General features: G+C 35.6%; 1 protein-coding gene across 1 annotated transcript; it reads left to right on the forward strand.

Annotated features, from left to right (window-relative positions):
* The first annotated feature begins 610 nt into the window (after positions 1 to 610).
* On the forward strand, positions 611 to 8,906 carry LOC136042191 (DBH-like monooxygenase protein 2). Its single transcript, XM_065727123.1, has 4 exons — positions 611 to 650; positions 5,291 to 5,429; positions 6,496 to 6,603; positions 8,528 to 8,906. Coding segments are annotated over exons 1-4 (534 nt in total). The 5' UTR covers positions 611 to 648; the 3' UTR covers positions 8,813 to 8,906.
* Positions 8,907 to 17,766: the final 8,860 nt, after the last annotated feature.

Raw genomic sequence — 17,766 nt, forward strand, 5'->3', positions numbered from 1 at the left:
TGTTAGATACAATCATTCTGCAAATTCTGTGGTAAGAATTCTTTTCTAACTTCACACTGTCTAAATACTTTACCACCACCCCTCCCCCCTAATGTGCAAATATATTGCCCAAATAATATATTTTTTCCATCTATTCTGTCACTTCTCTTTGTCTTGTCTCACGCTAAGCTAAAAGAACTAACAGAAAAAAAAAACGGTTTCTATAATGAGTCAATGAACAACTAGATCGGTAGGACGTTTATCAAACAAGTACCAAAAAAGTCCTTTTCAGGTGTTTTCTCACTAAAGATTTGCATGTACTATTGGCTGGATTCTATACTAGGTTGTAGCTACTGCTGCAACTATGATAAAAAATTTCAAACTATGATAGCAGACTTCTAACGGACTACCTACGCAGACTACCTACGCTTATTATCATTGTGGTATCGTATAAATTCTAATAAATAGCCTTCAACCTTTGCTTAATTTAGACCACTTTTTGATATAAAATACATTTACTACGATTTCAAAATTTTCCAAATATTTGTTTACTAGATAAAACATTTTAAGCAGAGATAAGCTGGCTCAATTTCCGCGAATTATCGCATTGAATTTTGATATAAATACTCTATACCCTTAACATTGAACAATTGATCTTAGGCTGCAACCATGTAAGTACTTTCAAGTTTTTTCTAAATTTAATTCTTGCATATCTAATATTGAGATCAAAATTAGTCTAGGTAAGCAGAAGGTACCTCCGATGTATTAGGCTAATGTACCTGTTACTTAATTGCTGCCATTTCACTAGCACGATCTTATTGCCATTTTTCATCATTGGTTATTGATAAATATTCATCAGCTATTGGGAATTCTTAGAAATTTGTTGGTAATTTTTGGTTGGTAGTTCACTGAGAATATCCACTTTAGGGCAATTAAAATTATATTTATAACATTTGTACAAAAATTCCTAAATTTTTTCAATTTTCATTTGAAGTCAATCTATGCATTTAGGGGGTTGATAGCTGGTAATTTACCATATTCTTCCCCTGGTGACATCCTGTAACAATAATTGCGAAGTATTTTGCGAAGGCATCCCTTTGCTCGAAATTGAAGCTTTCAGTGGTCTTGTGATGTTCAAAAGTGAGTGCAAGGCAACTGACCTCCGTCTAATACAATTCTTTGCATCCTGGCATCCATGTAGCCCTGATTACACTGGGTTAAAACTTTCAAGATATACATTTTGCTCAGAATGTTAAAAAACTTAAAAACAAAGAGCCTCCAAGAGGACTACGACTACGGTCTAGGGCAATGGTTCTTTTACATTATAGTAGGGAGGTGGGAATGCTATATTTTGTTAAAACCTTATGTTTGTGGTAATTTATGCTCGTTTTGGGTTTCGTTTACTCTTTGCGTGTGATTACTGCTCATTTGAAGTTTTATTTATTATTTGACTTTTCATCTCTCGTCTTTGGCTTAATTTAGCTCTTTTCATTATTTTGAAAAAAAAATTCCAAAAAATCTTTTTTAATTGATTACTATGAAATTAGGCATGTTATATTTTATTGGAAGTGGAATCATGCAAGAAAATTCAATCAGTATGCCATGTGAACCAAACTGGCACAATGGTCCCACAACACCCCCAATCTGCATCCCATCACCGACGTTATGGTATAACGGTAAACAAGCTGCACCTTATTTGAACCAGGATTACTCAAAAATTTTCTATGTGTATGATTGAAGAGTAAAGGGTGCCGGTGTCCCCTTCAAAATGATTTTATACCCAACTACCCCTCCAAGCTCACTGCGTACATTTTAGCCAAAATGTATGGGTACGGCATTTTGTTCATACAGGAATTGATCAAGACTAACTTATTTTTGTGTAACGCTATTCACGCTGCACTTGTTTGAACAAAGGTCGTGCAAGAACTTCCAATCAGTATGATCGGAAGACCAAAGTAGGTCTATAAACTCTATAACTTTACAAAAGTGCTCAAATCGACTTGGAACCTATGTAACAATAGCCTCGAGCCATGAAAATAGAGTGAGCGGATTTTCAGAACCCTACGCCCCTTGCAAACCTCAGTTACTTTTAGTAAAAAGTTACACGTGTGTCCTTTTCAAATTTAGCGGGAGCAGAGATACAGTTAAAGGCGAGAGCACAGTTTTGCAGGTGGGAACACAGATAAGAGAAGTGCAGCAGAATTCCCAAAAAAATTCTAGACCATGAGTTCTTTTCAGTCGTGAGACTCCGAATTCAAATATATGAAAGTAGATGATTCCATATATATGAAAATCCAAATTCCAAAAAATTCCAAATATATGAAAGTAGATGTATGAAATTTTGAAGTCTGCTAGCATCTGGATTGTTAAAAAAAATCATTCGTTGTGCTTATTCTGTGTTTATTCTCGCCTGAAGTCTGTGTATTTTCTTGTGACCAAGTCATTTCATGATTGCACTGTGTAAGATGAGTAGTAAGAACGAGCCCATGACCCCCCTCCCCTCCAACATAACACGCCGAAAAAGTCGTTTTTATTGAGACCCTTTGCTTATTTTCATTTTTGAGTCGAGAACTTGATTTGTTTGAAAGGCTTGAAAATGACTCGGTTTGCATTTTATAAAAAGACTAGGCTTACAGTGCTTGGGAGACGTAAAGTGACATCTTTGGCCATCGATTGAAGAATGTAGTTGTGAACTTGTTATTAATTTTAAAGTTGTATGTCCCAAAAAAAAATTCTTTGAAAAAATAACGACAAGGACCTTAAATAGGGTATAAAATTACTATATTTCTACTTATGACCAATTTTATTCTCTGCCAGCCTACCCAACGCACGTTGCAGAGATCTCGAGAGAAAATGACTCGGTTTGCATTTTATAAAAAGACTAGGCTTACAGTGCTTGGGAGACGTAAAGTGACATCTTTGGCCATCGATTGAAGAATGTAGTTGTGAACTTGTTATTAATTTTAAAGTTGTATGTCCCAAAAAAAAATTCTTTGAAAAAATAACGACAAGGACCTTAAATAGGGTATAAAATTACTATATTTCTACTTATGACCAATTTTATTCTCTGCCAGCCTACCCAACGCACGTTGCAGAGATCTCGAGAGAACAAAAAGTTAAAAAAAAAATCTTGGTAGAAAATTACCTCACGGAGGAATCCCTCTTGCTGAAAACTCCTCCCCCTTGAAAATTCTCACCACATGAAATTCAACCCAGAAAATTAACTCCGCGGAAGACCCTTTTCTCAGTGTACTAACACCGATCACAATTTTAAAAATTTAATTGTGTTTTAAAAATTCCCAAGAAAAAATCCCCCGCAGACAATGCTTCCCCGGGAAAATTACCGCCCCCTCCTTCCATGCGGAAAACTTCTTCGCATCCTCTCCCCCATCACAAAAAATTCTAATTCCAATGGAAAATCTCCCTTGTGTGGAAAATCACGTCCCTCCGACAATTCCCCTTCGTTGGGAATCGAGATCATAAATAAATAATATCACGATAATGCACTGAAACGATAAGGAAGAACATTTTTTAGACGTCATCCTTCTCACAGTAGAGTTAATCCTAGATTGAATAAAGCTGTCCTTTATCTTACATTCATATAAATTACCTAATTAATTTATTACGATTATTAATATGCAAAGAGTCGGAAAATATATTCATTTAAGCATGGACCGCTGTCCTGTGGAATCCTCCCGACAATTCCACCCTCCGGATAGTTACTTCTCTAAAAGTTGTTTCCTTCGACAATTCTTCTCTGAAAAATTTCCCCCACAGATAAAATGGCGACGGTATATTTGAATTTATAACTATTTGAAAAATTAGAATAAATGCTAAGTTAACTAATCTTTTGAATACCAAATTTAGAAGAATAGAAAATTTGGAATCTTGGAAGTTTGTTAAATAACAAAAATTATAATGAACTAATATGCTAATTGAATGCCCAGAATATGTGGATAATATGACCGGAGGAAATTTTCAAATATTTTCGTTCCGGGGTAACTGAGTTCATTCAGTACTTTGGTATAAAAAAGTTGATAGGATGAGGAAGAGGTGACGAAGGGATCATGAACCCATTTGTCCAATAAATCATACATTTGAAATTCTTGACATAGTTCTGATTCAAATAAAACACCAAAAACCCTGCATTTGTACTTCAATATTGAAAGGGAGGAAAGGAACTGTTGAAGAGGCCATGGGTCCCATTTTGGTCCTCAATTCATGCAGAATGAAAATTCTGGCATGACTCCATCTCAAAAAACCATTCCTTTTTTCCTGCTGGAAGGTTGTAATTGGGACAGATGTGGGAATAGGGGATGGTTGGACCTCTATTCCCTTTGGTTCCCAAGTCGCAAAGACTGAAAATCTTGTCGTGAATCTGGTTGTAACAAGTTATAACATTTGTGCCCACTTTGTTCCTCTAGTGAAACAGACTGAAAAAGACTGGGTAATTTCATCTCAGACGAGGCGCAACACGCCTATCTTTCTAGGGGAATGAGATAGCATAGGTGCCACGGGCAAACTGTCTCGTTCCTGATTTTTTTTTGCGCCAAATCGGGAATTTTGTAGTGTCAAACGTTACATCATATATTCACCTAAAAAACGGGGGATTCGGGGGGGGGGGGTAGGATGAACTGCTACTACTACTAACATTTCACCACAGCATCATGCCGTCTGAGGCCACCAGAGCTACGCACGCTCCTCCTCCATCCCAATCTATTCAAAGCCTCACTATTTACACCCACCCAGGAAGCACTCCGTAAATCAAGATCCAAAAGTGAATTGACTTCCCGCTGAAAAATTGCATCTGACTCTGGTTCTCATAACCTCGGCAATAATCTGATCAATTTGTCAATGGTCAGATAGGACCCATGATTATCTAAAAAACCGTTTACAGCGTAGAAAAGGTGCTTTTCTTTGAGATCTCTGATAGTTCTGAACTCGTCTACGATAGTAATGTCCAAGAAATGAATGTTCTCCTTTATAATCATGAGATTGTTCCTTTTTTAATACTCTTTTCATCAGCTCACTTTCCAGCTTTTTCTCGACATACCAATAAGATCTCTAAAAATATTTCTACTATATCCACCAAAAATAAGTAGTGTTCTGGGAGTAATCCTTGCTTTCTGCATTATAATAATAAACTTAGTTTTTTTTTTACTATTCGTTACATCGCTGTAGAAACTTATAGATAACCTTTGATGTTTCCATTCTAGGAATAAACTGATCTCTGTTTTGGCTATTTGCTGTATTGTTGTTGCAGTGCCTACTCGTAGAAACTTATATATAACCTTTGATGTTTCCATTCTAGGAATAAACTGATCTCTGTTTTGGCTATTTGCTGTATTGTTGTTGCAGTGCCTACTCGTAATAGTGGAAAAGTTGTTGTCAATGATGAGTATCAATTTGAGTGGACACTGGCTGGTGACGAAATGTATTTTACTGTAACAGTAAGTAATTACCCTTCCCTATTGGCTTTATACACAGTATATGATATACATTATCAGTTACTGCCCACCTTAAGGTATTCCTTACGTAGTTGATTCATTGGAGGGTGTTCACTATTCATTACAACATTATGTCATAAAAGTATGTTTTGCCTCGACTCTCTCTGATAAGTTAGTTACCAATGTAATTTTGATTAGTGCTATTTTATTTTCTACTATTACGAAGTGGTTACTTTTAAAACAGTTCGTGGTAACGAACTGTAAGTAAGGCTCAATAGTAACCGAAGCTGTAAAAACAGAATTTTCATACCAATGGATATATCAAAAGAATTGGTGTTTTATTCTGATTTCAAATATATAGGTTTTGTTAAATTTAATCTTGCCCATCAATGGTTAAGATGGTGAGAAAATTTGCCTCATTTTTGAAAAAATGGGGGAAACACCCTCTAAAAGACATATGATCTTAATGAAAATCGCACTATGAGATTCAGTGTATCAGAGAACTCTACTGTAGAGGTTTCAATCGGCTATCTAAAAAAAATGTGGAATTTTGCATTTTTTGCCAGAACAATCGCATATGCGTGTTTGTTTGTTTTTGTTGTTTTTTCCAAAGGTGATCGTATGGACCCGATGGTCCTAGAATATCGCGAGAGGGCTTATTCAAACAGAAACTAAAAGTTTTAGTCCCGTTTTTAAGTGACCAAAAATTGAAGTCTTCTTCAACTGGAGGATATGGAGGTAATAACTATTAAAATTGGTAAAATAAAAAAAATATGATAAAAAATGATAAAAATTGGAGGATATGGGATAGGGGGAGATATATGGATGACATGATTTCAGTATGGAATTATGGGGAGGGTAAATTAAAAGGCTTTTTAAAACATCTTAACTTGGGAGATAGGGGGGGGGGGTTAAGGGATACCTAGGACCAGGCATAGTTGATTCTTGATTTAGATCAAAATTGTAACACTCACAAGTGTTTTGCCCAATAAAACTTACTCCTTTAAAGCTCTTGCTCGGCAGTGTCGACACCTATCTAAATTTGATTCTACTTCACTTTGATTTCTAGGCACAGACAACTGGATTTGTTGGCTTTGGAATATTTCCAGAAAATGGATTAGACAATGAAGACGTTTGCATATTCGGCCTTTCTCCCAACGGCACAGCATACCTTGATGTAAGTACATATAGTCTTTTTTTTAATATACTTGAAACATAGAAACATCAAAGCACCGACAACTCAGTGAAGCGTCGGGCCATCTGAGGCAAACACATTAACAAATACATCTTTCCCACCATCAATCTACATAGAATTTCATTATGTAAATCCCTGCCATGAAGTTCCTACTTCTTCCTGAGTCTATTTTATGGCTTCCTCTGTCACCTTTCTAGAAATTTCTGTTAATTTTGTATAAATAGTCAATTGAAACCATGGTTTGTCACGTTTTTGTCAATAAAAACCCGAGTGGTGAGTCTAAGAAGTTTGCAGTTAAACACATTCCCATAAAAAATGTGTTTCAGATGCCAAATGAGGCTGAAAACACGGATCCTTCTTCAATTACAAGTGCAAGTAAGTCTTATCACTTTAATGCACCTACCTGGTTTACTACACAAGGATAGGACCTTGACTAAAGGCTCTCTACAGATTGGACCAAATACCTTATTACAATCTGTAAAAAGTCATAGATAAAGAGGTATGATTTATTCAAAGTACCTTTTTGTCTAATAAATGGCATCATGCGCAGTAATTTACTTCCTTCGAAATCAAGCCAAGGCGACAATAATTGCGATATTTGCTCTGATCACCTTCTTTATAAAGTAGCTTAATAAAGGTTTTCCTAAGATTACCAGGTACTTCCCCTCCATCACAAAAAATACTCACAATTTGTGTTATCGTCGTCTTTAATTCGCAACTCAGCAAATTTGAGAAAATTGTCTACTTTACTGTTAACACTTACTGTATACTGTTAACCGTATTCTTCTTCCATCTCTTTGGTACAATCTCCATCTCCTGCTCATTCAATAAACCTTCCTTCATTTAACTTGCTTCAAAGTATTTCACATTATTTCCTCTATGTTGGTTGGCCCCACAGCTGCAACCTACTAGAGACCGAAGCACGGCCCATAGTAACCAAAACTTAGAAACACGTTAAAAAAAACTTGTCGAGTGAGAAAAGTTGCAATTTGAAGCTGATTCAGGAATGGTAACTACGAGTTCGATTAATCTTAATGGTAGAAAAATAAAACAATTTTTTCAACTGAAAGAAAGGAGCAACATTACAGCTTAAAATGAATAGAAATAATTCCCTATAGGAATGGGGTGGCTCCTTCCCTATTTCTCGCTCTTTACGTTAAAGTTCTTTAAAAATGCTTCTCAGTCAAACTCAAAGGTTCTTATGTTCAGGAGACGTTCATAAAGAATTTGGGTAAAAACCACACTACAGTATAAAGAGCGAGGAATGAGAACGGGGTAACTCTCTTTATAAACAGAATAGTTTCCATTCATATTAAGTTTTAATGTTGCTCCTTACTTTCAGTTGAAAAAAGATATATTTAATTTATGACTGTTTTTTATCATGCCAGAAAATCCGGGTTCCAAGCATATAAGGTTTCCCGAAGGAAATTACCAGTCAAAAATTGTTCTCCCTACAAAAACATCCCCTTGGAAAATCTCTTCTCCAGACGAAAAGTTTCAGTATATTTCCAAATAACAAAGACTATATATACGAACAAAGGTTAAACTGCATAATTTGTAGCCCTTCCCTTGCGGGTTGTGAGGAGTTTTGTTATCCCGAATGTATAGCTTTTTGACCTATCCTTTCAGATTTGTAGCTTTTGATGACTAGCATTTAACTTAATGAATTTTACATATTTAGAATCAGTACAAATTAGTGATGAAGATAACGGTCCTCAAATATGTAAAACCCAACAGATATTCATAAGTGTCATTACCTGTCATAGATATATTTGTTTTAGAGAATCGTTCACCATTCTATTTCTTGGAAATTCATCCATTTACATGTTTTAAATGGTAAATTTAAGAAATTCAAATTGAATATATAATTTTCTGTAAGATCTTTGACACTTTTAACTTTTCCTAGGATTACCATTCCCTTCAGCCTAGCGACCCAAAGATTTTAGACACCACAGACGGGGGCACTGTAGATTGGTTTCTAGTTGAAATATCAGAGGATGGAAACGCTACAACAACCACTTTTTACAGAAAGCTAGAAACTGGTGACGACATATTTTTCGATCAGCCTATTTACCCAGGAGAAATGAAGCTCATCTGGTCCTATGGGGAGATGGATCTAGAATATTTCGACAACGTCACCTTTAATGCAGAGACTACAGGTAGATTTGACGTTGTGCTTATTGAGCCATGAAGTTTAGAAAATCATCTTGTTTTATTATATATTTAGCCATTAGGCAATTAATCAGTGTTCCTTTTTATAAGTAATAATAAAATCGTTGTCAAAATGATTTGTTACGCTATCTTCCCTTAGGAGGGGGATATGGGGCAAGAATAGCCTATAACTATTTTTATTTTATATTTAATAGTACCCTCCATAGCCTAAAACGTGTATCTCAACAACTCTTCGATTTTGACAATAAGGAGGTTCACAGAAACGTCTGTAATACCCACCTAAAGTACCAAGAATATCCAAATAGAAACTGTTTTTCCTCCCTCGACACACTTTAGGTCTATTGACACCTGATAACCATCTAAGATTTTATTCCGGTTGATTTAAAGTGATGAAGTTTTTAGGACAGTACCACGTTTTCGTCACTATTCGAACGCACTGTTCGAACGCACCGTTCGAACGTTAAAACTATTCGAATTGTTAGAACGCCCTGTTCGAACGCACCAGACGATCTACGAACGCTCCATAGCCTAAAATGTGTATCTCAACATCCCTTCGATTGTGACAATAAGGACGTTCACAGAAACGTATGAAGACTCTCTTAAGAATATTACGTCTGTAATACCCTCCTAAAGTACCAAGAATATCAAAATAGAAACTGTTTTTCCTCCCTCGTCACACTTTAGGCCTATTGACACCTGATAACCATCTAAGATTTTATTCCGGTTGATTTAAAGTGATGAAGTTTTTAGGACAGTACCACGTTTTCGTCACTATTCGAACGCACTGTTCGAACGCACCGTTCGAACGTTAAAACTATTCGAATTGTTAGAACGCCCTGTTCGAACGCACCAGACGATCTACGAACGCTCCATAGCCTAAAATGTGTATCTCAACATCCCTTCGATTGTGACAATAAGGACGTTCACAGAAACGTCTGTAATACCCACCTAAAGTACCAAGAATATCCAAATAGAAACTGTTTTTCCTCCCTCGACACACTTTAGGTCTATTGACACCTGATAACCATCTAAGATTTTATTCCGGTTGATTTAAAGTGATGAAGTTTTTAGGACAGTACCACGTTTTTTTTCACTATTCGAACGCACTGTTCGAACGCACCGTTCGAACGTTAAAACTATTCGAATTGTTAGAACGCCCTGTTCGAACGCACCAGACGGTCTACGAACGCTCCATAGCCTCAAATGTGTATCTCAACATCCCTTCGATTGTGACAATAAGGACGTTCACAGAAACGTCTGTATACTCTCTTAAGGGTATTACCCTCCTAAAGTACCAAGAATATCAAAATAAAAACTGTTTTTGCTCCCTAAATTTGGCTAAAGCTGTCACCAAAAACTGCCAATGGAATCATTGTAATTAAAAACTGAATTCCCAAATTTTTAAGATACATATGGCTGTGTAAATTTGCGCTTAACCAGTTCAAACTATTCAATTTCACTGTTCCTAGAACTTGAAGGCACTATTTTGTAAGCAATTTTTAATCCAAATTTCAATATTGCTTAGACGAAATAGGTATACCATTTGTAAACGTAATTGTTTCTATGGAGAAAAAAGTAGCGTGATGCGAGCTATTGAACAGGTTTCAAACCAATTTATTATTTAATGGGAGTTAGACAGGATGTCAATTCAATTCAATTTATTCAAATAAAAAAAAAACATAACACCAATAATAATGAAGATCCTGGAAGCGAACTTGTTGAGGACCATAACAACAAAAAATTGAAAATGAAGAAGAAAAACAAAGAAAAAAGAAATCATGGGTAATTAAAGCAAATTGAATAAGAATTTAGAGAATTATACTGTCAAAATTTTTGTACATTGTTATACAGCGTGCGAAAACTTGTGGATAGCTCGGCACTGAAGGGTATTATATTCCATTGAAGTATAGATTTATAAATGGGGGATCGCTGGGCGGAACTAGAGAAACATTTGGGGACAATGAAGGAACGGTTGGATGAACGGAGACAAAGGCCTTCAGAATTATTACTATTAAAATAAGATAATAATTGGGGAAGAAGATTTTATGGTAAGCGGAGTATGCAAGGGATAGATTTAATTTTTTGATGAATTGTTCAGAAGGGATAATACCAAAATCGGAGTACAAGTCCTGGGTGGGATACAGTCGGGGCAGCCGAAAAACTGATTTGACTTAATACTGCAGATTTTAATTTATTGCTAATTGAAGGATAAGTGTTGCCCCAAACAGACCCGCAGTATGAGATATACGGGTATATAAAAGAGTTTGGTAGAATATTTTAGGCCAAGTGCTGCTGAGCTTCATTTTTTTTTGTAAGGGGTTCGAGATGATACAACCTGACTTTTCTTGTTGTTAATGATCATGCAGTTAACGAGACACCACTCCTGTACTCTATTCAGAAGGGTTTGAGTAGAGGCGACGACGGATGGTAAATTAGGACCGGTGATGAAAAAGTTGCTATCGTCAGCAAAGAGTACTGGGTGCACTGATGGACCCACGTCCGTAACCAAATCATTAACATAAATAAGAAAAAGTATTGGACCAAGAACAGAGCCCTGTGGGACGCCCCTCTGGACAGGTAGGGGATGTGAAGTCACCCCGCCCAAACTCACACTCTGTACTCTACCAGACAGATAAGAGCCAAACCATGAGAAAGGAATTCCACGAATCCCTAAGTTGCTGAGTTTACTTAATAAAACACTGTGATCAACCATATCAAAAGCCTTAGAAAAATCCAGAAATAAGCCCAATGCAGTATTTTTAAGGTCAAGTTTGGAACGTTTAAACTGTGTGGCGTCTATCTTTTTTATCAATCGGGATAACAATTGCTGATTTAAATATTTCTGGGAAGATTCCATTGGTCATAGACAGGTTTGCTATGTGCACAATGGGTTCACAAACATAGGAAGATAAGGTCCTAAGAAGCTTATTACTTCTGCCAAAGAAGTCAGGTCTTGAGACTAAGTCTGTGTCTCGGACTGTTCATAACTATGTCTCAGACCTAAACTTTAACACTGTAATTGCCGTTGCTTCTAGTATCCTAATCTTGGTTCTAAATCCTCTAAACATGTTTCAGAACTAGAGCATTAAGGAAGAATGGGGAGAATATTTAGAGGGTGTGCTAAAGTGTGACAAAGCTGTAGGAAATGCTATTTAAAGTGGTCAAATAATTTTTGATAATTTAGAAACAAAGGAAAATTTATTTAGTAAGAGTTAGAAATATTATTGAAAGGATAAAAAAATTATTTGGTTATAGGGACTAATAGTATGGTAATTTTTTTTTTAAATATGTCAAGGAAAGTGCCTAGTGATTATAAGAAAACTTTAACTAAACCACTACATAAGAAAGAAGAAAAGATTAATAGTTAGTTAACATGGATGGGAAAATGACTAGGGAAAACTATCGAGGATATACAGGAAACTTTTCACACTCATGGGCAAGTGTTCGAACGCACCAGACGTCATGAAGAGACGCGAAAATTTCAAATCAATACAGCGTGAATGATTCAGACTCAGAAGCTGTAGTCGTGGCACCATTTTCAGTAGTTTTACCTAACTAAGTTTGCTAGATTTTGAGGAATTATTTAATCCAGAAAAAAAAATAAAAGAAGATGGCATTTCTGCCGAAATATTTGGGCGGAAAAATATTTAAATACTTTGCCTTGAAATTCCCGTGAAACCCATCGGATTCCAAGGGGAAAAGTTGAAAAAAAATCAACAGAAAGACATGACGGGAAAACGATCAATCCTGAAAGCAACTCCTTTGAGGAATGATGGGAGTTCTATCAGTGGGAACTAGTTGAGACATGAGCTTAATTAAAGAGGGAAGCAAATTACTGAGCACGGTTATATGAACCGTACTAAGATATTCTATGAATATAGTTTTTAGAGAGCAGTGGGGTTTCAGAAAAAAGGAAGATGAATTGTCAAAAGTATCACTATTAATTGAAAAGTTTGAGAATTATTAGAAAATTTCAGCCTCGAGTCTTGAGGAATACGGAAAGATATTTGAATCAGCTGATAGAAAAGCTTTATTTAAGGGTCTGTCCTTATATATTACACGTGATAATTGTATAAAAGGAATTGGTACTATGTATGATCATATTATTGTAGTAGGTGAGGTTGGAAGCAACGTTTATTGGAAGCAACGTTTTTTGGAAGCAACATTTTTTTGAGTTGGAGTGAAGGGTATATTTTATATCCTTCAAACGGAATCTTTTATACAAACTTCGAGGGTTGAAATTTTGGACGAATTTTCTTAAATTAGCAATAAATGAGGATGAAGAGGCAATGTTAGATAGTGAGAAAATTGATCGATTGGACGGCTTCACTTGGCTAAGTAGCTTTGCTTGTATAAATAGTTGATGAAGTAAAGATGAGAAAAGCAGGATAGCCAAGGTGGAGTGTTCTGAAAAGGGGGGAAACTAGGCCCTGAAATGCATTATTCTTCCCCATCTTGGATATCTATTGATAGAGGTATATTCTACATTTTCCTTGAGCGTAAATAGCTCACACATGTTGGAGGGGAGTGGAGGGGGGGTGTATTCAAGCAGAATGATGATCACCTGCCTCTGTCTTAACCTTAATGCCACCGATGCCTAGAGTCATCTTAGGAAATTTTAAAACATAATTATTCGAGTTCGTAAACCCACCTGATTCATTGTTTCTCCTCTCTTTCCATTCGTTAAGGCTGGACGGACTCGCAAAGAATCTTCCTATACCTCCCATGTTAAACATTTGGAGTTTGCCTGACGTTCCTGAATTAGTGATTTTGGCGGTTTTTATGTCAATAGAAGTAAAAAAATCTGGTGAATATTTTGGCATAATCAAATCTTAAAGCCGACAATTATTTTTTTTATAATTCCAAAATAATTATAAAACCTGTTTCGGGTTTGCATTCTAGATTGCTATGCTTGACATTGTTGTTGTGGGGTATCAAAAAATAGAGCAAAAAATTTTCTATTCATCAATAAGAAGCTTTTTTCTATAATATATACCTCCTGGCTGAAGTCCCTTCAAATACTTTACATATTTGTGTTCCGAAATCAAAATTTCCCCTCAAAAGGTTAGATTGAGCTGTAATCGGAGCATCTAAGAATGCAAAAATTACACCCAAGGGGCTAACCACTCGGATTGTTCAGGAGCGATTCAGTCAAGCATTATTTAGTTCTAACCTGTTTAAACAGAGTCTAGAGAAGAAGTAAGGTGCAGACACCAAACTGCCGGTTAATGAATATATAAGAAAATTGTATTGTATAAATAATTAAGGATAAGCTGCGTCTAATCCTAGAGATAAATTGAACACAGCACAAGGGCCGAATAAGAAGCAATGGTTTTATTTTAAAAAGATTGATCTATCGTTTTGGTTTAATTAAAATAAATTCAGGACAAATTTATGTATTGTAGTATAAGTACAATTTTGCATAATCTTCGTACTGAAATAAGAATTAAAAATATATAAAACAAGCTAATTAATAACTAATGAATGAAACAAAATAACTAATGAACGAAACAAAATGTCCCCAGAATATTTAAATTTGTTATAGCAAAACCCGAGTCTTGCTGTAGAACTACCAAAGCAAACTACAAAAGCAGTCAATGACCAGTCTCAAGTCCAAGGCCTTTCCAAGAAACAATCCCACCCCTTGGTAAATAAACCCCAATAAAATTTACCCATACTATAGCAGTCAAATGACCAGTCTCAAGTCCAAGGCCTTTCCAAGAAACAATTCAACCCTTTAATAAGTGAACCCCGGTAAAAATGGTCAAAACCCTAATAAAATTCTTATATAGTTCTTGATATTGACCACAGTAACATGGGAAAAAAAAGAAATATACGAGGGCTCCATTTGCCAAATGTGCAGGCCCATCGTGAAAAGTTGAAATTAAATTATCGGGCTAGAGGCAGACCGCGTTTACCAAAATATATGTTAGAAGACTTAACGGATGCTTCGGTTCACGACGAATCAAGTTCCGAAGGAATTGGAACAAATTCCCCTTTTGTGTTGAAAGTTATCACTTCTGGAAGAAATTTGGGGTCAGACCTTCTAAAAGGCTCACGCTGGATTGTGGATCTGCCTTACCTTTTTGAGAATTATGAAAAGATCGTGATTCGCCACATGTAAGTTTTTTCTTTGTCTTTCATTTTACGTCATTTATTTACTGCTATCAAAATTATTAGGATGGGGAATTATTCTGGGTTGCAATTAATACAACTTGTACCTTATTAATTCTTGATAATTGTCTTTTCTGCTATAGAGGAAGAATGTTCGATAACTTTTAAAGATATTTTCATCCCAAAACAGAAAGTTAAGAAAGTAACACCATCAGATTCAGCGTATCACAGAACCTTATTGTACAAGTTTCAAGCTCCTATCTACAAGAATGTAGAATTTTGTATATTTTTCCAAAACACAAATCCCAGATGCGTGTTTATTTATTTAATTCTTTTTTCCAAGGGTGATTGTACCGACCCAGTGGTCTTAAAATTTTGCGAGAGGGCTCATTCAAATGGAAATGAAAAGTTCTAGCGCCATCAAAATCCTGATATAGCCATTTTATTCAGCATAGTTGAAAAACCTTATAACTATGTCTTTCAGGACGACTTACTCCCCCAAAGTCCCCATGGGAGAAGCTGCAAGTTAAAAACTTTGACCAGTGTTTGCACATAGTAATGATTATTGGGAAATGTACAGACGTTTTCAGTGAGATTTTTTGGTTGGAAGGAGGGGTTGAGAAGAGGAAGTTATGTTGGGGAAACTTTCCATGGAGGAATTTGTCATGGGGAGGAAAATTTTCCATGAATGGGAGGGGGCAGGATTTTCTAGCATGATTTAAAAAAACAATGAAAAAATAAATATGAAAAAGTGTTTTCAACTGAAAGTAAGGACCAGCGGTAAAACTTAAAAAGAACAAAAAATATTACACAGATAAGGGGTTCATTTCCTCCTAATCTCTCACTCTTTACGCTAAAGTATTTTTCAGTAATTTCAATTATTTATTCTACGGCCTTTGTGATTCAGGGGTCATTCTTAAGGATTTAGGACAAAATTTAAGCTTTAGTGTAATGAGCGAGGTATTGACAAGTGGGCGAGCCCCCTTTATATACGTAATAGATACCTGCGAATATAGAAGTTCGTTAGGTAAGCTAATTCGTAAGTTACGTATATTTTTACTAATGAAAACAATCGTAAAAAACTAAAAGCTCTAGTTGCCTTTTTAAGTAGCAAAAAATTGGAGAGCAGCTGGGCCTCCTTCCCTGCTCATTTTTCTCAAAATCGTTCGATCAAAATTATGAGAAAGCCGTTTAGCCAAAAAAATAAAAATTCAAATTTCGTTTTAATTATTCATCTGCGCAGAGCCGAAATCAAAACATGGATTAACTAAAAAAACATCCAGAAATTAAATAAAAAATTTTTTTTTTTAAATGAAAGGAAGGAGTAACATTAAAACTTAAAACGAACAGAAATTACCCAGTATATGAAAGGGGCTGTTCCCTCCTCAACGCCCCGCTCTTTACACTAAAGTTTTTACAGTATTAAACAGTAGATCTTTTAAATTATATTTTTGGTAAAAAATAAGGAGAGGGGCACATTTGAAGGAAGGCCTAAAAATTCAGAAAAGAACTTAAAACAACCATAAGTAGCTACTTATACTATTCCTAAGAGCGAATGCTTCGCTATACCCCACCCCTCGCCCCTCTTTAAGCGACAGTTTATAGCCCATTATATATTTCCCCATTACATTTTGAAATAGCCCCACTTTTTACTTCTGTATTAATTTATGACGAAAGCTAATCAATCGGCGGAAAAAATGAGTCGCGCTATTCTGAAATAAATAAAAAAAAAACAAGTTTTTTTAACTGAAAGTAAGGAGCAACATTAAAACTTAAAACGAACAGAAATTACTCCGTATATGATAGGGGCTGTTCCCTTCTCAACGCCTTGCTTTCTACGCTAAAGTTTGACTCTGTCTCACAACTCTCCATTTAAAAAAAAAAAAACTTGCCAATTTGAAAAATAAAAAAAATATACTATGACGTTTAGGGGTGTTTCCCCTTATTTTCCAAACTCGTAACTCGAAGAAGAGGGGGATATGTTGGGGGAACTTTCCTTGGAGGAATTTGTCATGGGGGAAGAAAATTTTCATGAAGGGAGCCCAGGATTTTCTAGTATTATTTAAAAAAAAATAATGAAAAAATAAATATGAAAAAGCTTTTTTCAACTGAAAGTAAGGAGAAGCATTAAAACTTAAAACGAACAGAAATTATTAAGCATACGATTGGCTCACCTCCTAATACCTCGCTCTTTACGCTAAAGTATTTTTAGTAATTTCAACTATTTATTCTACGACTTTTGTGATTCAGGGGTCATTCTTAAGAAATTGGGACAAAATTTAAGCTTTAATGTAAAGAGCGAGGTACTAACGAGGGGGTGAGCCCCTTCGTATACGTAATAAAAACATGAGAATACAGAAGTTAGTTACGTAAGCTAATTTGTAAGTTACGTATATCTTTTACTAATAAAAAGATTCGTAAAAAATTAAAATTTTTAGTTGCCTTTTTAAGTAACCAAAAAATCGGACGGCAACTAGGCATCCTCCCCCGTTCCATTTTTTCTCAAAATAATTCGATCAAAACTATGAGAAAGCACTTGCAAAACATGCATTGATTCAAAAACGTTCAGAAATTAAATAAAAAAAAAACAGTTTTTTTAACAGAAGTAAGGAGCGACATTAAAACTTAAAACGAACAGAAATTACTTCGTATATGAAAGGGGCTGCTTCCTCATCAACGCCCCGCTCTTTACGCTAAATTTTTTACTGTTTTAAAAAGTAGAGTTAAGAGAAAGAGTCAAACTTTAGCGTAAAGAGTGGGGCGTTGAGGAGGAAACAGCCTCTTTCATCTACGGGATAATTTCTGTTCGTTCTAAGTTTTAATGTTGCTCCTTACTTTCATTTAAAATGCTTGTTTTTT

The sequence above is a fragment of the Artemia franciscana genome, unplaced genomic scaffold, assembly GCF_032884065.1.
Source record: "Artemia franciscana unplaced genomic scaffold, ASM3288406v1 PGA_scaffold_74, whole genome shotgun sequence".
Lineage (NCBI taxonomy): Eukaryota > Metazoa > Arthropoda > Branchiopoda > Anostraca > Artemiidae > Artemia > Artemia franciscana.